At 37.2% G+C, this 21,724-nt stretch overlaps 1 protein-coding gene across 2 annotated transcripts in view; it reads left to right on the forward strand.

Annotated features, from left to right (window-relative positions):
- LOC124634569 (homeobox protein abdominal-B-like) overlaps positions 1 to 18,803 on the forward strand; it is a 94,274-nt gene extending 75,471 nt beyond the window's left edge. For both annotated transcript variants that reach the window (XM_047170187.1, XM_047170186.1), the window contains 4 exons: positions 713 to 804; positions 6,774 to 6,820; positions 11,817 to 12,425; positions 16,526 to 18,803. In XM_047170187.1, coding sequence (XP_047026143.1) covers positions 794 to 804; positions 6,774 to 6,820; positions 11,817 to 12,425; positions 16,526 to 16,920 — 1,062 coding nt within the window. In that variant the 5' untranslated portion in view covers positions 713 to 793 and the 3' untranslated portion in view covers positions 16,921 to 18,803. The remainder of the gene's footprint in view (positions 1 to 712; positions 805 to 6,773; positions 6,821 to 11,816; positions 12,426 to 16,525) is intronic.
- The last annotated feature ends 2,921 nt before the right edge of the window (positions 18,804 to 21,724 follow it).

Here is a 21,724-nt window from a genome sequence, read left to right on the forward strand (position 1 = left end):
AGAATTACATAGTAGAGCAGTCATATAATTTTGAGCCTTGCGTCGCTATAAATCATTTCAATTTTTCACTCTTACACATTAAAAGAAGTATTATATACTTACCCTTTTCCCGAATACAATGTAAGGAAACAAAGAAACTGTTTGTCACGATGGTATCAGCATTATGAATTTCGTTCCACTAAATAAAACTACTTAACGAGTTACATACGTACTACACTATGCGACTGGTTAAAGGCAGAATGCGACTTTTTTAAGGTTTTACTGCGTAGTAAAAATTCTATAAATGTTTTTGAGTAAATTATTGTGGTAATATTATGTGCAAGATTGTTGCAGTTAAAGAGTGGGTGTGAATGGCTCTGTATTGTTTTTGTTCCTATGTTTTTTATTGCGTATTATTTGATATGGAACCTACTTAGGCCATTTTTCGTTTTAATGTGGAGATGTCTTGTTGATATGGTATAGACTAAAGAAACTGTTACGTTTAGAAAGTTTTAGTCAATGTAACATTAATGCTGTAACTGCTGTTTGACCTTTAAATTGAAATTAAAGAAATCGTCAACATTGTTGAACAATGGACAGGTTTCGAAGGTATTGATAATACAGTACTTAGTGTGTAACTTTAAATTACGATTATTTTCATAGCAGTTACTTTTCTATATTTCTACGATAATCTCAATATTCTTATTTTAATGTATTTGTTCGTTTGTTGCAGGCGTGTTGCGGGTAAGGTTCGGGCGCGGCTATCCACGCGGTCGACCTTACTAACAGGTGAGGCGGCGACGCCACACAGAACATGATACTAAGGTTTGAATTTCAACTTTATTTTATACATCATAAGACTCACTTTCATTCAATCATCCCACCGGCTTACCTTCTGCAATTAACGCTGAGCTTTCATTACCGACTGCTAGGCTGTTTTATGAAAATAGGGCTTCATTTTCGGTGTGTGGCCGCATTAACTTTTTAAATTATGTGCTAGGAATTGTTTTAGTGTAGCATTTTTATTAAAATGCTTTAATTTTCTTTCTGTTAAAGGCCGTTTATGCCGTTAATAGCCTTGAATTAAAATTTTGCAATATATTTTAGAGATACATTTTGTAAAAACTAATTAGTGAAGTCATTGCAAATATTAATACTTAAAATATGGACCTACCTACAGCTGATACTACTTATGTATTTATGATTATTATTTAATATTTAATATTCTTTAATATTTAATAATATATTTAATATTCTTCCTGAACTTCCATATTAAAAAAGGCCATCAACATTTTCATCAACCTCACATACCATCAAGGCATCACTACACATAAAAAATAATCTCTTTACATTTTAAACGACTTCAAAAATACCTTATTCAGTCAAGTTAGTCAAAACAGTTCTCACGACAAAAATTGCATATAATAAGCATGCAGGTAGCTTTCGGTTGCAACTGCATTATATGCAACGTGCCTTCCTTGTAATGCCCCACCTCGCCGGCTCATTTGCATTTTTATTGCAAGCTCTTATATACTCGTACCTATGTAAATGTACTTACGGTATGTTGGTATATGAGATGCCATCTTTACAAGAAAAGATTAACTTGGGCTTATTATCATTTCTGTACTTAATATTTTATTTTAATGAATACCTAGTTAAAAACTTCTACTTACAAAGACTTTTTAAGTAGGTACCGGGATTGTTAAATGTAATTAGATAGGTATGTGAAAATTATTTTTTATATTTATAATCATAAATATAAAAAATAATTTTCATTTTTATTTTTATTTTTAATCAAAGCAATGTCACGGTTTGCAAATTTATTAAACAGACAATTTCCGTGAAATAACAAAAATTACTAAAAAGCTATTTAAATCCCTGATGTTTAAATTCATGAGAAATGTTAATTACATAGGAGTGGTACTCAAAACGTACCTATATCATCCTCTCTTAGTTTAGTTAATCACGAAATCGATATCCAATATCCATCCATTCAAGATCGATATAAATTAACGACTGATGCCGCTACAAGATTGTGGATACCTAAACACAAGAACATGTCTAATTACATGAATATCCTTTCGTTCGTTAAAAGCCGAATACAGCTGCCTTCTTGTCATATTAATTTTGCGACTTAATTTATAGTCGTGCAAATATTAAATGCCGACGAAAAGTTGCAACAATGTTGCGACTTGCGATTGTGATATTCATGGCGACGTTTTAATCTGATCGTTTGAAGTCCGCCTAAGTGGAAACGTATGTTTCAGTTTATTAATATTGGAATATTTTAATTAAGTTGTTGGGTGTTGTGAGTTACCTAACAAAATGTTTGAGAGGTTCTATAGGAGGCTATGTAGAATTTATGACAGATTTATTTGTTAAATTCTACCAAAGAAGACGGATCACAATCCATACAAAATTGCCCCACGTCCTATAACAATGTGACATATCTCAAAAAAAAGATAAAAATGTTTAAAAAAATATGGCATACTTTCTAATTTATTTTTTTTACACCTTCATACGAAAAATATGCTTTAAAAATTGTTCAGGCGCTGTTATGAAAACATCGTTCATAGGACTATTTATGGACTATTTTATTAAATTATTTTTTTGTTTGATAGGGTATACCTCACAGGTCGTCCCATAATCATCAGGTCAGGATCTGATGATGGAAACCCTGAGAAATTCAGGGCAACTATTGAAAGTTGTAGGCATGCGCAGGATAAAAACTTGACTATAAGGTGTGTCTTATAACACTATGCAACAGTAAAGATTTGGAGCTGACCTGATGATGGAGACGAAAGAAGGTCGAGGGAACTCGACAACTGAATATGTAAACTACCTCGTGTTTGGGCTCATATTACTTGCATTGAATAGACCTTTGCAACAGTGAAGGTTTGGAGCTGACCCGACGATGGAGATCCGAGAAGGTCGAGGGAACTCGACACCAAAATATGTACACTACCTCAGAAGTCGGTGTCTAATGGATGTACCTAAGTTTATTTCCCCACCGACTTCTAGGCCGATGCTCCTAAGAATAGTTTGTTTTGCTTTTCAGTGTTTTTGGGAGTTTTTTTATTGTAAAAAGTTTTTGTTTTTATTTTTGGCTTTTCAGTGACAAGCACAGTTGTCACTATCCGCATGGGTGGAAAGTTCTTATCAATACGAATAATATGAGCCCCAACACGAGGTAGTTTACATATTCGATTGTCGAGTTCCCTCGGCCTTCTTTCGTCTCCATCATCAGGTCAGCTCCAAATCTTTACTGTTGCATAGTGTTATAAGACACACCTTATAGTCAAGTTTTTATCCTGCGCATGCCTACAACTTTCAATAGTTGCCCTGAATTTCTCAGGGTTTCCATCATCAGATCCTGACCTGATGATTATGGAACGACCTGTGAGGTATACCCTATCAAACAAAAAAATAATTTAATAAAATAGTCCATAAATAGTCCTATGAACGATGTTTTCATAACAGCGCCTGAACAATTTTTAAAGCATTTTTTTCGTATGAAAGTGTAAAAAAAATAAATTAGAGTATATGCCATATTTTTTTAAACATTTTTATCTTTTTTTTGAGATACGTCACATTGTTATAGGACGTGGGGCAATTTTGATCCATCTTCTTTGGGACAAAAATTAAGAACCAAAAGACTTCACAAAAAATAAATATATAAAAACCTACAATATAATTTTGCAAACTATATTTAAATAACTTTATCTACCTAAGCATAGGTATTTATCCCTAATAAACAAAAATGCGGTAACGAACTTAAAAGTTCCATAGATGATGTCATCATAAGGAATGTAGCGGAACCTATAGTGTTCCCTTTGGAATATCCAATCACAGCTAAGTAACCATGTCTGTGTCCAATAAAGGCCCGCATATACCTCCCACGCACAATCAAATACGTTTCGTTCGGCAGTCTAATCATGCGCCATCGTTTATTTTTGTTCGTGAACCCGGGGTATACTCAAATAATCATTTATCAGGGGGCCGAGTACACCAGTCGATAAATTAACATAGGTATTGCAAACAGTAAACTGAACAGAATTTGTTCGACGCATGAAAAGCGTTCCACGCGAAGGAGACACAGAGAGCCAAGCTCATGAAGCTCATAGACATTTTAATCCATCGATCGGACGGTATCGGTCGGGCGATCTATTCCGGGCCGGGTTACGATTACGAATCACAATATATGTCCTTGACGATAACATCGGTCTGTGATCGTGTTGGGAATACTAAGTGAGATGGACCACCGGCTTTTCGACAAGTGCACGAATAACTTGTGTATGGATGCCCTAATGTTTGGGGATCCGGTGTGGAAAATTGTATTGTTCCACGAAGAATGTCGTGACGTGATCGAAAAGTAAATAGTTGCTTTACTATTATAAAAGGCTACTCAGTAGCTTGGGCTGTAATCTTAGCTCAAAGCAGCGTCAAATAATATTTACTAACCTTTAAGTCTCAAAGAGAAAACCCGTACTAATTCAGTATTCTATTAAGGAGTTTATCTAGAAAACCCGTTATTCTAATGTTTAATAACATTCATAACACCAAATCAGAGACTGGACAGGCGTGTTTTGATGTCGGCGAGGCATCGCAGGCGACTAGTATCTGAGTCGCAGTTAGAATTGCAAATGAATCGGCCGTTTACTCTCGAGTCGTAAACTCAGGGATATGATCCAGTCAGTTTTCGCACCATTAACTGCTCGGACCTCCACCTACTCCCTCGCGATTCTGTTATTGTAAATACCATGACATAGATACATATTAAATCCGTTTCTATGTACTTACCATAATATATTTAAGATGTCTGCTAAATTCTGTTACGTTATCACAAATTAATAGCTACTAGTCGACAATTCCGCATTCAAATCCCAAACAGTTTCTCTACCTATTATAAAGACATAAATTAATGTCCTAAATATCTGTCATCAGAACTATTTTGTCGGTCTTATTGATATCGGAATTGACGACAGTTTTATGATAAAGCCGCAGCACAAACAGTCCTGTGCCGTCGTCCGTCTGACCAGCCAACCGTGGGAGACATTTCGATAACATATACTTGTGGCGCAGATAACGCGAACTGACAGCTTGTAATACGCGCCCAAACTAGTCCTGACACTCCGGCCATTGAAATCCTCTACTCACCAGCGTAAAAAGAGCTTTAAACTCACATCCGGGAAGCATTCGACCTGCTACATTACAGAGGCGCGCGGAGGGTGAGGGAGCGCTAACTAAATTGGGAAAATTACACCCCGTTTGGCCAGCCGGCGGCCTATGTTTTGGGATTGAGTCGTAAATGTCAAGTCGAGTGCCCTCCGCCATAGTTCTGCTGCTCTATTTACTCGTACTTGACGAAAAAAGTAAAAAACTCTGGGTTAACTAAACCCTCGGTCGGATTACGCGCACCAAAGTTTAGTCGGGGACGGAATGAGTATAAACTTAGATGAACATCGGCCAAGTTTAGCCGTAGATGGGTCTCAAGTTTTCCAATTAGTATTGGATTTACTGGCTAATCTCTCGAAGTAATTTTATATGTGTAATTCTAGCGAATTACAAACCGCTGTTGGAATTAATAACTGCAGCAAAATTATATTTTCATTCATGGCGATTACGTTACTCTAATAAAGGTTATTTTGCCTCTTCATAATAAAAATTACACGGGACAATTCTCGTGCAATAAGAACAGACGATTTGAAAGTAAAACTGCTTAATAGCAATCATCACCGCGTCTTCCTAATTGTTAGGTAACACAAAACATTTTACGATTCCCACACGTATACGTCGCAAACGTTACCTAAAAAAGGCTTGTAAACATGATTTTTTTCACTCATAAATATAGGGTAGCACCCCCAACGAAAATCAGAAAAAATAACCGTGGCATTCGGCGCAAATCACCTATTTTATGTAAACTTCGTGACTTACCGCCGTATCGAATGACTTAGAAAGGATTTATTTATATTCCTACTGGCTTCGAATGGAGCTAGGAAATAAAATTGTAACCGTAGAACTTGTCAATGGGATGTTTGTGGGTGGAGGAACATGCCTTAAAAATAAACTGAGTGATGTCGGCAGCAGGCGAGCAGTGCGCGACGATGATTTAATGTGCAGTTCCACGCGCGCTCATTAGACACGTCGTAATGTTACCTCCCGATACAAACTTTCTACGTAATTGGCCCTTACGTCGCATATAAATTTTCTTGGCCATCAGTGTGTAGCGACCATGAAAAATTACTGCATCCTCCTCGTTTTATCCTCCTTTGCAAACCTTCCCTTGAACGTGTAATTAACGCTACTATTTTTACAAATTAACGTCAGTTTTCCTTCAAAATTCGATAATATATGACACCTTAATTTATACAATCCCTGCACCTGGCTAAATATCGTCAATTCCCGCAGTTATAAAGTGGTAACAGTTTTTTTTTTATTCGAAACAAAAAACTTTTTCTAATGGCTTGTTCATTCAGTTTTGTAACAAGCCGCCTGCGCTCACGATATAGAACTGTAACGCTTAATAACTCCGATAAAAATGTACAATCACATAAATGTCTACATATGTCATTAATAATAGATTTGGTTGTAGGTCTCGTAGTAATTAACGAATTAATTAAATACGCGGCAGTGTTATCCAATAAACGTCTTACCATTTACTGATTGGATACAGTCGAGGGCCACTTAATTATGAAGCTAAAGCTGTATAATATAATGTATACAAAGAATATGTATTGTATAATTTATATAACTCTTGTGTATATAACTTTATCTTTTTTATACTTTGTTCGCAGGTTACCCTGTCCTTTTACGCAAACGTCGCTAGCGAGTTTACGACAAGGTGAATATTATATTTTAAATTTTGTTTATGTAAATTAGAGTGTATATTTGCGGATTATCTCTGTTGCAACGTTGTTATTACTTGGACTAAGCTTGGCATTAGCATTAAGTCTCATTTGGCCTGTACCTTCGTCTGAGGACTTTAGTGCATTGCAAACTATGCAATAATTTTAATTCACTTTAACAGAAGATAGTCTATTTCGTCACAGTAAATACAAATATGAAAATAATTGTTTTTATTACGCAAATATCGACATGCATAACATCGATACTAAAAATAATTGAGAAATATGAATCGATATTTTCCACATAATTTTAATATGGCAATGCATATTTTTGTTCTAGCAATTTTTATAGCTGTTGCAAAGTGATTGATTTACATCCTATGCTATTTTCTTTATTTCATTTTATGATACTTATGCTGAGGAAAACAAAGCAGGTCTTTCCCAACAGTGAGATTTGCCTTCAGAGTAAATTTCAATTCAGATAGCATGATAACAAGTTTCCTAGGAAATAATAAAATGAGAAGGCACAATATGCGAGTACTAAGTAGGTATACAGGTGTGAGGAAATCGAGATAAATAGGTGTTTTACTTGCTTTAACTAGCCATGTTCTCAGTAAATTGTAATTGTATTGGCAGTATTATTTGCATTCAATTAGGTGCTAGTTTAAATCTTCATAAATATTTAGTTGATAAGGACGTCCATTGAATAAATTGTTCATCGAACAGTCACTGTCGTTAACTTAAATACTAAGTAAGCCTTTGAGATTTAAATACAAGACTTTTGCAAAAGTTAAATGAGTTAATTTCGTTTTGTAATTAAACGCTGACGATCTTCACAATTATACGACTTTCCACTGTCTCTGAGTTATTTATGCGTGTAGGAAAAATCTCAAAAAATTAACGTTCAATTTTAAATGCCTGAAAGTTAACAAGGGGAATTTTAATCGGTTTAATTTGCTGAACGGTAACACACTGGTCCGACATGTCCGCCAATTTACGGCCTGTGTTCAGAGAAAGTTGAGTGCAGACGAGTTTTTCAATTGGGTCGCGTATTAAAGCCTTCTTACAATCTATTTTATGCCTCTGAGACGAGTACGCGAAGTCTCTGGTCCGTTATTCGCGATAATGGTTCACATACTATACCTTTTAATTATAATAAATACGGTCTACTCACGTTCGCAGAAAAATATCATGAAAACAATTAAAACCTATTTAATTAGGTACTTTTATCATTATCTTTTCATCTGACATAAACACGAGAACTTTAGTAATATTTTTTCCAATGAACATTTACTTTATCTTTAAGAAACTTAATACGTAATATGATTAAGTATAATTTCGTTCATAATTAAATAAAAACAGCTCATTAATTCCTAAGCTGTTGATTACGTATCCACGTACTTACTGCCAATGTCATGTCTTGTGTACGCAAACAATATTGTTATAAAATATTCAAGACCGAGTTCAAGTTAAGAATTATAAAGATTTATTGTAATTACACGATTATAGTCTCGGTTAAGCAATAAATTATATTCGTAATGCTAATGAATATAGACGTTGCATTAATGAAACTGGTTAGGCATTCGTTTTCGATAGCCATTGTATGTACGTTCTCAGCTGAGAAGAAAAACCTTTGCGTGAGATTAACCTACGAAAGTAACGAACATTATTTATACATAGCCCCAATTCAGCGTTTGCGCAACTCTGGCACACATGTGCCGAGATAAGAAAGCGTACTTTTATTTACGTACTCGATGTATGGCCGACCATTGGCCTGAAGAGTTTCCTAACGTAAATATTTATAGACGGGCTCAGCGCAAGCGCACACTTGTTCCTATGTTTGTTTCTGTCATTCAACGCTAGCTCGGCTTGTTTGTGCCTCGCTACTGCTCCGAGATAATGTTACTTTCGTTTTGTTACTACATAAAGCTCCTCTATGTTGTAAACCATATCTTTGTTTGTCTACGTTACGCTAGTTTTACATTTATTTGCGTAAATATGACGGTCTCTGGTGTGCTGCATAGTTACCTACCTACATAGTCTAGTTAATATCTACGCAGTTGGATATGTAAGACGTCATATCACTGAGATATGTGGATATGAATAACTTGGTTGTACATAGCTGTGCTTATATCTACCTGCGAAGTTTTGTATGCTTGACTTTTCGAATCAGGTATTTATTCAATAAATCATCACCTTTAATAGAGATTTATAAAACCATTTTTTCTACACCACCTATTGTGGCTCATGTCATACCTATGTGTACTTACACAATGTAAATACACCAAACAGGAACCAATGATAGAGGTGTACTTATAAATCTCTTTGTGTTGAAAAATTTAACATTTGAAAAGCACACTATAATCCATGTTATTAGTTTTGTTGACACGTCCACAAAGTGTCGCGAATTTATCGTTTTGGCTTTCTTTGTACGTCACCTATTGTAATTACTCGTACGCTAAGTGTGGGAAATTAAAGTTCGGTGGTACAATATGATTAGGTGTCATAGAAAGCGAATAGCGACAAGCGATAAACGCACTCATAGTATCTTAACCAAAAGGGTAAATACGAAATGCAAAGGTTCTCTATTAAATCTTTAATGTTGACGGATTGTTTGTATTTTCCTTGTCAATGTAGATTTATTTATAGATGAGTACCTAATCAGAGACATGAGTAAATGATTGTAGAAACTATCTAAAGTAAATAGATAAAGTTACTAAAAAAATATTTATTAAGTAAATACTCGCTCATTGAAAAATATAGAACATGTTTTGCCTATCATAAAAAGTTGCACCTGTATTTTTAACTCGAGGTTGAATTATTTACCATAAATGTCCTAGTTTAAAACAATAATGAAAATAAATAAAGCTGGTTATAGATATGAGATTTTATAAGGTTAGATTCTACCTTTTAAAGTTACAGTGTATTTAATAATGAGTCCAAAAGCCTCTAGCAATATCATCATCATCATCATCATCATCATCATCATCTCAGCCATAGGACGTCCACTGCTGAACATAGGCCTCCCCTATGAAAAGTGCTGGAGTGGAGACCACGGACTAGCAAGCGCAGCGTAGGACGTCCACCAACGAGGTGGACAGACGACTAGCAATATAAAATAAATTATTGCAATGCTCTATCTTTCTGAAAGCTGATATTTATTATGTAAAATAATATTACATATTCGAGCCCGCAACAACTAACTTCTTTGACGCTCCCAAAATCGCTAATCGCTCTCACTAGGAGCGTTTCTTACGTCTTATTATTTTGACAATTCGGTTATATTAGCAAGACGTGTTGTTCGGCAAGTTAACAACGACAAACATAACTTCAATGTATGTTTTAGCTTTGTTCGGCTGATATATTTTACTGCCGTGTCTTGTGTAAACATTATACATGTGTAAAATATTGCTTGAATTTATTGGTTGTTACGGCTTTGTACGAGGGGTGGCTCGGGGGGTGTGGCGAATTAGAACATCTACATGATTCTTACATGTTTCACGATAATTAATTGCTTTTGTATTTTTTTCTTAATGCTCTTACTTTTCTGACGAATTATTTGATGAATTAAGAGTAGCTACAGCAAAAATGATGCAAAATTGTTAGTTCTTTTGATTCATTGCTGTCAAAACCATAATTCAATCTAGACAGTCATTAAACTAGTACACATAAAATTACTTAGTTTCACAGTCACTGAACTGTCTGAATATAAGGCATTAGTCCACGGCCTTGCCATTGACAATGGCAATAAAATAAAATTATATAATTTAATCTAGTAGGTGCCTAACATTATTTGTGGTGAAATTAACAGACGATAAAATTAAGTTTATACTCACAATAAAATGTGAGTGAGTTGCCGTCATAAAGTCTCGCGTTTTTTATTGGTGGCAAGTCGACGATGGTCGAGTGATGCTTGCAGTTTGGTTAAACGGCAGTTTATGGCTATTTTGCCTCCATTAATCGCTTTACTACGCACCCGCGCCTCGCTCTCGACAACCCTTTGAGATACAACGATACAAAAGGGCCTCACGCGACCGTGGTTACAGTTGGCGTTGTAGTATTTTGAAAATAAAATTAGTTGTGATCCCTTTTTAATTATCAAAAAATTTTTTAATATAAAAACACAGATCCAAATTTCATGCAACTCGACTTACTCATTCAAACTAACAGGCTTAAAAATTTCCGATTTTAAAGTGATTAATAAAAAAGTATTCCCTAAACTGAAACTCAGAAAATAACGCGGGCAAAAAACTGGGCGCCTCGCCAGGCCGCCCGCCTACGGACGCGTAGCTAGAGCGCTACACAGAGCGGCGAGGTTTGGTTCCGCCGCCCGACGCTAGATGGCGACCGCGGTGTGCGCGCGTGTGTGCGCCGCCTCACAGGCACACGCCGCCACTCCGCGCTCGACCGCGCCGCTGAACGCGCGCCTCGCGTATACCCCGTCGCTCCGATCGCACAAACACGATACGCTCGCGACAACAACCTACCGATACGTCCACTCAAATAAATAAGAAAACTGTTGCGTCACCTACAAACTTTGTCCAGAAAATACAAAAACTTTATTTGACAGAAGAAAATTCACAAGTGAATTGTTTACAATAAACTATCGCAAAAATAATAGAGACAGTTTCATATTTCTAAATGGATTTATAAATTGTAAAGGTTACGAGAGCTTATTTATCAGTGACTGTTCGATGCACTCTCGAAATAGTATCATATTCTACTATCGAAGCCAAGAGTTATAGTTTTTTGGACAGTTAAAGTTGCGGTGAATCCCGTCCGGCCGGCTAGCTAAATCGGGATCGCGTTTTAATTTTCATGTGCTGCTCCTGTGTGTGGGACGCGTGTGTGCGCGGTGCGATGTGCCCGCGACGCGCGTGAACTGCCGGTGACCTTCCCGATCCCCCGTGGCTTGCCCGGCCGCCACCCTGTACCCTGACAACCATGTCGGGGGCCTCGGCGCGCCCTGCGATGCGGCTGCCGCGTCGCCAGCGCCCCCATCCGGCCACTCCGCCGGGCCGGCCTGGTGGACCATGATGAACGGGGTCGGCGGCGCGCTCTACGAGGAGCCGCACGCGTCGCCACCCGGCGGCAGCCCGCCGGCCGCCCCCGCTGCAGCGCCGCCGTCCGCCTCCAGCGCCTCGCCAGCCTCCGTGGGCTCCAACCCGCCGCAGCCCCCGCTGCACATCCCGGCTAAGCGCTACGAGCCGGAGCCCGGCGTCATCCGCCACGCGCAGCAGCCCTGGGGCTATCCGCCTGACGGGCCTGGCTCCTTCGAGCACCAGTACCCAGCCGGACCCACCTACTACAACCTGCCCGTCGAGAGGGAGCGTAAATCCACGCTCCCATTCTGGCCAGCAAGCAGCGGCGAGTACAAGCCGTATGCTGATGGTGGCTGTCATCAAGGCTTCTCACAGCCCTGCTGGAACTACCCGTATGGAGCTCCGCGCGGTGACCAGCCCCTGCCCTACGTGGGTGGCGAGGAGCGCAGGACGGCGGTCTCCGAGGCGTCCAGCTTCTCCCACGATGCGTATGGTCTCCGGAACTACGCTCCCGAGTCGGTGTCCAGCGCGCCCTACCCGCCTCCAGGTTCTCTGCCCGGTCAGTAACATCTCATTATTCCTACATTGTATGTTTATGATTGCTACCAACCCAGAGCTCACGTTTTTTGACGTCCGGTCGCTGCATCGCTGTTTGTAATCTTTGAAACTTATCGGTGCCTCGAGACTAGAACCAAACATAGTTCAGCAAAACATTTATCGGAATTTATAAACAAATACTAATATAACTTCAATAAACTAAAACGTGAGTTTTTGAGTTTGTGGCTGTCTTTTAAAATAGTAAAAAGTTTCAAATTTATAATAATTTGCGAGGAGCTGAAGCTGATAAGTTGATTTGTAAATAATTTATTATGAGTTTGTCAACCTTGACCCACGGTTTCGGTCCACTGGGCGCCAGAGGGCGCTGCTAGAGATGCACACAGCGAGCGAGTTTCTTGCGTGTGTGCGGCCGGGCACGCACACAAGCGCAGCGCGCTTCGCTGTGAGGGTGTCTCATATGAAGCGAGCACACTCGTAGCGTCTGATACCGCATTCTTTCTTCTAATCGAAGACAGCTGATTGGCACGACTATACGATACATTACACTCATGGACTTTATATGTATGTAATAATGAATGTGAGACGCATGTTCGGGCGATTTGCTACTGAAAAATGTTTAGATAAAAATACTCTGAAAACGAGTAAAAATATAGGTAATCTAATGTGATTTTAATGGGTATTGGATTGGTAAGTGTAGGATATATATATTTTTTGGAGGTCCGTAGAGCAGAAGTAGAATCAAGATTTTCCAGGATTAAGCATTTTCAGTGTAACAGAGTAATCTTTAAATCAACAGGTAAGTTATGGTTCAAATAAAATGTGCTAAATATTACAGCAGTAAACAGGTCGATAGCATCCGCTGTAAACTAAACAAACTTTGAGTAAACATTCGTATCGGAATCCCTTAGAGCTCCCTCAGAAAGCCACTGAATGCCCAAACCCAAACATTTTCCCACAGACCACCATAAATTTGATGAATGAACAAAACACGTGCTACAAATGTTTAAAAATGAACCGTAAGCACCTTTTTATAGGCAATGTAAAACGGCGCTATACAACCGACAATAAATTAAAGTTTACGTAAAATAAAGCGCCAATAAAAATGTATAACTAATAAATAAACACGATACCTGAGCGTTAAGACAATAAACTGATCTTTGAGTAGTGGCAATAAACCAAATATTGCTACAATAAACACATTACAGGTTGATGAGACGATAAAAAACTAGGAGGCTACCGCGACGGGCCGGCCGGTGCATACTCGCGAGCTCTTGTAGATACATATCACTTTTATGAATCATAAAACCACGACCACGTCACATACATGCAATAATACTGGTTCCTTCCCCAAATCGCGCTAGTAAGTAGTAATTACTAAACTACAAGCGCCATGTAAATATGAGAGCAATAAAAAGGCTCCATTCATAAACGCTCGCCGCTAGTTCGCTTTCGATCGCCGCCTAACCATAAAGATGGGTTTATCGCGCCTCTGTTACGGCAGAGGTGTAACTTGACATAATTTTGCGTAAAACGCGCATATAATGGGCCATTAAAAGGAAACAATTGTTGAAAAAGTTATACGAGTGTTCACGTCACTTTATGATTGTGTGTTTACGGCCCACCTGAGGTTGACATTGACTTTGATTTGTGCATTTACGGCTTAGTAAACGGTTTGTGGAATGGCTCCGTTAGCGAGACTCTCTCGGCGTTCCGCTTTCTCGCGTTCACCAGACGCATTCATCAATCTTCAACTATTACTCCACGCGGTTCCTACTTGTTATCGACAACAGCTTTACTTTTAATAAACGAAAACAGAAAACAAATCGGTGGAATTCATTTGCGGTCCCACGGTATATCGTCAAAAGAAACATCTTAACTCAGAAATTCCTTTCAATCATACGTCTGCTCGGCCGCCCTGCAATGAAACCGAATACTTATTGCAGTGCCATTTTGAACCCTATGCCGTTGGAATAACGGAGAGTCTCCGTAGCGAATTGGCAAAGTAACGCTGGTACACGAAATAGACAAAGCCCGCGGTCGGGTAGGTAAACTTTTATGGTCGAAGAGAACCCGCACTTTTATAGCTCCTGATCGCTACCTATTCCCTCATAATTGACAACTCCACTTGTCATTATGTTCTCTTTAAACAATTGCCGTTTGTTCCACAGAATAAGGAACCCGACTAGAAGGTTTTACGCCCACTTGCTTATTATTTTGCCTTGGACTGCATCGCATGCGGTCTATTCATTTATTTTATGGATTGTCTTGCTTCTTTTAAAGAGTCATTTGTATCTGGAAACCACACTTGCGCTTAGTCTTTTATTTTTTATACCACTCATTAACTTCTGTTAATCAAGTTTTTCATTTCGACATTTAAAAAAAGTTTTAAAAATATTTTAAATTGTAATATTTTTCAAATAAAATAAAATGATTTTATGTAATAAATAGTGCTGTAAAAAGATCGGAATCATTTCCAGTGCTCCTCTATAATTTTATATCAGAGTCCCAAGCCTTACTTAATACAAGTTATTCATGTAAATTAATTTAAATTGTCACCTTAGATAATACAATCGATACCATTGTATTGCACGACACATGTTAACTAATTTTCTTTAATTGACAGTATTGTTGTCGTAGTACCAATTAAAGTAACCCATTCTTGGTCTATGGTCAATTTTCATGAACACATTTGCTTAAGGTTTAAGTAACCAAATATATTTGCCACGGACCTTATCTTACAACGTCATTACAATACCTACATATTGACACATTAGTGCTATTTAATCAATATTCAAAGAGCTCTTTGAAAGATATAAATCACAGCGGTTAACGGGTCACTGTTGCGGTAGGTTATGAATATTATTTGATTGTTTCTCGTCGAAATAAATGTGCTCGTTCGTTGTGTAAGCCCCTTAAAGTAATAACTTCAATAAAGATGGATGACGCTACTCGAGTGGGTAGAAAGGATTGGTAAACATCCAGTAAAAAGGAACGTACGAGTACGTTCATTTCAAAAGATGATTTGAATTTAAATTCAGCCTCTGACCGCAATAAATCATAAAACATATCGACTTCACAATTTCCAAATACAAAAGTAAAATATTGCAAAAACATATTTTCAATTTAAAAAGAGTAAAATATTTTGCAATACAAGTGTCAATAGCCATGTTTATAAATCTCATTCGAATTCGATAACACGGAATGGTTCCAACTATATCAGAGATTATTTCAACACGAACAATTTCTATTACATACACATGTCGCCAGCAACACAAGTGGTAATTTCCTCCGATTACATCTTATACATCATGAAATAGAAAATCCATACACAAGTTCCACTTTCGAAACCAACGTTTTCATGGCGGAGTTAATTTGTCATTCTTTCGAAAGTAAACTGTCTTAAAGCTTGAGCATGATTGAGGAAAGCGCTCATTTCTGTTTGACACAATGTGAGGCTTGAGATGCAAGCTCGTCTTACGACACCCGGTCATATCCATCCGCTAGACAATGAGGCATCTATTTCGCAATGTTCATACGTGTACCATTTTGAATAATAGGAAATGGTGCAGTGTGTTGCACGCATCGAATATCGAGAAGGTCGCGGATCGCATACAAAGTTTATTGCGGGTGATCTCATCAAAAGGACCGGTCGCATAAATCGCGCTGTGTGTTAACTTCTAACGCGCCGTACCGGCCCACAATTGTTTCTATGAACACGGCATGGAAATAGCTAGTTAAAAGCGAAACGTGCAGCCGGTGCAGTTTGTAATGCATTCTGCCCGAGACAATTAACGAATAGCGGAGCGAATAAGAATGACTAAGGTCCTAGAAAGCAATTCAAATGGTTTTGTGGTGCTAATTAAATGTATTCAGCGAAGAAAACCATTTGAAAATAGTGAGAAAATATTAGTTGAGAAGTACTTATGCATCTTATTAGTTGCAATTACAGAGTATAGTCGTGCCAACGGATATTTACGTGTTCGACACTATTTGATGAGGTTATAAGATCTGTTTGTTCGAACTAGAGCATGTGTCTGACCGATGTCTAATTTTGTTCAAGCTTCACCCGTTCCAAGTAAAACACGTGGTTTGTTTGTGCAGGTTCCCTGTCGATGTCGGTGGGCGTGGGCGTCGGCTGCGGGTCCTCGAACCCGCTCGACTGGACCGGCCAAGTGACTGTCCGCAAAAAACGCAAACCCTACTCTAAGTTCCAAACCCTCGAACTAGAGAAAGAGTTCCTCTTCAACGCTTACGTGTCGAAGCAGAAGAGGTGGGAGTTGGCGCGAAATCTGAACCTGACAGAGCGGCAGGTGAAGATATGGTTCCAGAACAGACGGATGAAGAACAAGAAGAACTCGCAGCGGCAGGCGGCGCAGGCGGCGCAGAACAACAACAACAACTCGAACGCGAACAACCACAACCACCACGGCGGGCACCACCACGCGCCGCACCACGTGGCGCTGCACCACGCGCCGCCGCCCAAGCACCATCAGTGACCCGCGCCCTTCTCTGGGACTTACCCCCTTCACCACGGTATAGCCAGCTAAGCAGCCGGGAAGGAAGAGTTCCATAGGACATTAGTGTGGAATGTGCTCGTACTTAAGGTTCCAGGAAGACTATGCTCAGGTTCGTTACCGATGGACTAGACGGTTGTTCGCTATGCCGTGTCGTACGTAATGTGGACGCTCCGGTGCCGGCCGCGCCTCAGTCCCAGAGAATCTCGCACTAAGATAATATTGTGTTGTCGATTTGTGTATAGTATTAATTACGAAATTATGTTCTGTAATTTTAACGAGACTAAGTATATACATGAGTAGATAACGATTCCTGATATTAATAATGTCTAGTAATAGCGCTGATTATGTATTTGAAATTTATTTAAGTACGAATTACGAAATATTAAAGACGTCACCGATGAATTATAGTTTCTAGATAGTTTATTGAAAAGAAATTTTGTAAAATATTTTGTGAGACTGCTTATTGTTGTATTCGTATCGCTGTTCGAAAGGTGGATTAGTCTTTAATCAGTTAACTTTTATTTTCGTTACCAAATTGTTGAACGACTCGGGTTGCTTTGGTGGCAGTTATAGATATAATTAAGTTCGCGACCTGTTCACTCCCGACAGACTAAGAGACAGATGCAGCCCGCTTGCTACGTACTACGTACCTGTCACTACCATCGACGCATCGCATATGTGTACATGATATAGAAATCGCATTATGATCAAATATTTATTACTGTTTAATTTCTTATCTCATAATTCGTAAATTTTGTTATTTAAATTATGGATTTCTGACAAAGCTTTAACTCGGTTCCAGTAGAATTATACATTAAGTTACTGTTATGACTTTTTTAAATATTGAAGTTGATGTTATAATCAATTAATTAGGTAATATGGGCAAGTGCATTAATATTGTCCTCTATTGATCATTGTACTATTCGCTTTAGCCTGTCTATTACTATTTTTATTTTTGTTTTAGTTAAATATTTTATTATTTATTTATACACGAGTATAACTACAATCTATTATAAACGTATCTTGCTCTACATCGAACGAATTGGGTACTCTAGGTACTTTTTATTTGAAATTATTTGAATTTTCATCTAGTGGTCAAGTGAAATCACCCAGTCTTAAGATATCTTGTACTATTTAGCTACCTATTTTATATCTATGTACCTAATAAATGTTTTATTGTAAACTTAGTAGTTTACTCCTCGGATCTAATTCATTAAATCTGTATTGTCCCGTAATGATATAGTGAATTAAAATTAGGTGTTTTTGTACAAAAGGGCGACCTCGTCTAGGTAACCGAATTTCTATATAAATGAGGAGCGAGGCATCTAATGAACCTTTGCTGATACTTAGACGAACGGAAGACTAATGTTAGCGAATATGACATTTTGAAGCATCATCTATTGTATTGTACTATCAGAATACGGATCCTCTTTGTTTCATCAAGTTTATCTGAAAAGCAATACATGAACGTATCAATCTATTCAGGTATTCAATATACTCTCTCGATGATCCATCCGGCAGAGTAATCAGTACTAACGGTTTAATCAAAAATTGCTTCCTCGATCCACAATAGTGATTTGCTTTTCAGATAAAAGCCACAGAACAGCTTGACTGTGTATTATTCAACGATTTCAGTAGATACTACGATTAGAACCATACTTACCTAAACTATATAATTGTAATAATTAAAGGTCTCGTAATTATTATTGTACAGTTAAATTAATGTAGTTAATCACGCCAGAAAATGTGAGGTTTTGTTAAGTATAATGTATAATTAAACATGAATGTGCTCTCCACAGTTTTATGACGAATTTAGAAAGAGAATGTATGAAAGGGGAAAAAATTAAATATTTCGTCGTGTCTCGGTCATTTTTTCTTTTGTAACCCTATTGAGTTTTCCTTTTTGAAAATGAAATATTCTGTATTGTTGGTTGAAACAGCATTTCCCGTACACTCGTGATTCATTCAGCATATCCATTTTCCCTATCATTCACCAAACTTCAAGTAAAAACGTACTTACTGATCTTTTAAATTAGGTCTAAATCAGATTGGCACATAAGTGTCCTAGTTCAAAAACCTTAATGTAGAACTATAGTCATAATAGCAGTTTTAATGACAATTTCGAAATCTATTAGCAAGATATCTGATTCGCATATTAATTAGTTCACATTGGCTGTTTCACTCAATAACAGAGTTACAAATCTAAAGAATAGACAGATTCAAGGTTTTTTTCTGAAGGGAGATAGAAAGATCTTCTGTCTCCTACACTGGTTATCGTTTCTTTGTAAAGAGACATTGTTAGATACCCTCGTTATATGCTTGAAAACTTTTTGAATAAATAAATGTAATAAATTAATGATCTGATATATTACCAGATTTCAGTATTTATCTAAGCTTTTTATTTTGAAATAGTTGTATGCCTGCTCAAAGCCCCTTAGAAGTTATCAGAATTCATTAAAGTTCTTTAAAAATATCAAGAACTAGGTTATGAACAAAATGCCCAAGACGTCAGAAATTAATCGTAAGTACCTAACTAAAACCGAAATTAAGAAGGTATATCGTAGAAAAAAAAAACAAGCTTCGTAAAAGCTCCACTTCAAAAGTTTAATGTTGACTATTATATTGTGAAACATCCACTGCTGCCTATGCAAGCTAGATGTTTCAGAAAGGCGTACAAAAACAGCAATGAACTAGAAGCATTATAATTTGTAACATTTGTAGATAGTGTACGAACTTAGTAGAGGTTCTTAGTTTCGATGAAGCTCAAGCTTGTAGTATTAAATTGTTAGTTCATAGTAGTTACTAGCGTAGTCCAGTTTTCTTGACATTTGTAAGTATGTAGGTATAGGTAGATAGATACCTATGCATAGATAGATACGTACCTATCTTAAACTGGGTAATGTAGTTGTCTAGGTGTCTAATAAGATAGCCATACTTCCTTAAATAAAAGCTTAGCAATAGGTACCTACTGAAATTGTTTCTGAAAAAAAAAATCACTAGAATCACTTTGCAAGGAAGGAAGATCAAAAATAACACGAAAATGAAAAATAGGTACCTAAGTACCTACTGTCGTGTTAATATGGATTCCAATTAGAACTTTACTATCAACACAGGTTACCTGCAATTGTTAATTTTCATTGCAATTACCATTTTCAAATTAACTGATATCAGCTGGTTTTAACCCTATAAAACGATTGGTGTGCACTATACCTATATGCCAGTTATGTACCTACCTACCTACTTAATTTGCGTGTTCAATACTACTTAATTAAAATTGATAAAATTCCGTATCCTGTGTGTCTAAACTAGAAAGTGTGCAAGCATTTAATTTGATCTATTTTACATTCAAATTCTATCGAAAATCGTAAAATAATACGGATCCCTTTGTTTTTCGACGCAGCAGTGTAAATAGAAAATTTTGTATCAAGGGAAATAATGCTTTGTCGTCATTGACATAAGCATGATATTAGCTTGACACACTGAAAACATAAAGCGCCCTCTCAAAACCAGTCAACTGAACATTTTCCTTTTGCTGAATACATCAATATTTTATATTATAGCAGGCATTATTATTTTGTCCCTTATTTTGAAATAGTATACAGCTCGGCACAGCCGTTTTGAAAACAGAAAATATTTGATACAAACTTACCTTGATAGAAAAAAATAATCGCGCCATCTAGCGGCGTAAAGGTGTCTGTATTTAGTTTTCTTAGAACTCGGTTTGTCCCTTCATTCTTAAGACTTGCGAGTTGTTTCCTTTCCTTGAATCTGTTGTAGCTACTTTTAAGGATAACAAATCAAAGATATTTGAACGGAAGTAACTGTTTCAGTTCATAATAGTTTTTATTTATTGTCATAAATGAATGAAGAGTTTGTATATACAACATATATGCAAATCAGAAATGGATCATATCGACAACTTAAATTCGTATTGAGAACCTACGAATAGATTTTCTTAAAATAAAATAAGAGGGCCCAAACAGCGCCTCACATTACATTTCACGTAGGTACCTAGGTAAAGCCTTAATGAAAAAACTAAGTAAGTATTGGATTTTTTTGTAAGTGTTTATTTGAGCGAATAATTCAATACAGTAAACAATATGTGTTATAATATCTAATACAACATAAAGAACTAAAGAATGTCTAAATACAATCAATTTAGGTACCTACTTAAGGTATCGATAATATTTTATAGGTTCACTAAGCATAGATCTCAGCGGAATATTCTTAAATACAATGCCAACAGGACTGGTTCTTCGCTAATAGACAATTATTAGCCGTAAATAATGTTCTAGTGCTCGACTTACAATGTAAAATTCTAATAAAATCAACTGTCTATTATGTGGTAGGCAGAACGTTAATTAAAGTTAATAGTTCTTAGTTTACAAAGTTGATAATTGGTCACAGGAACTGTAATGATAATAGAATACCTAGGTACTCGTAAATACTTGTTCTATAGGACATATCTTATCTGAGACAGCATTAAGCAAACTATAATGTAAGTAGGTAATACGTTTAACAATGTTAACACACCAGTACCTAAGGTTAGAACTATTTTATTATTAGATTGGTTTTGCAGACCTAAAATTATTCTACAGAAAACTTGAACGCTCGAAATAAATAAAGTTATAGGTAATAATGAAGGAGTGGATGTTTTTTTTTTCTTCAAATATTATTTTCAGGGAGCACACAACATTGAAACAATCAACTTCAAGAACGTTACCTAATTGTATCTATAAATATAAGCAGGTAAGTCATCCATCCTCCGAGCCTTTTTCCCAAA

Source organism: Helicoverpa zea, chromosome 11 (assembly GCF_022581195.2).
Source record: "Helicoverpa zea isolate HzStark_Cry1AcR chromosome 11, ilHelZeax1.1, whole genome shotgun sequence".
Classification (NCBI taxonomy): domain Eukaryota; kingdom Metazoa; phylum Arthropoda; class Insecta; order Lepidoptera; family Noctuidae; genus Helicoverpa; species Helicoverpa zea.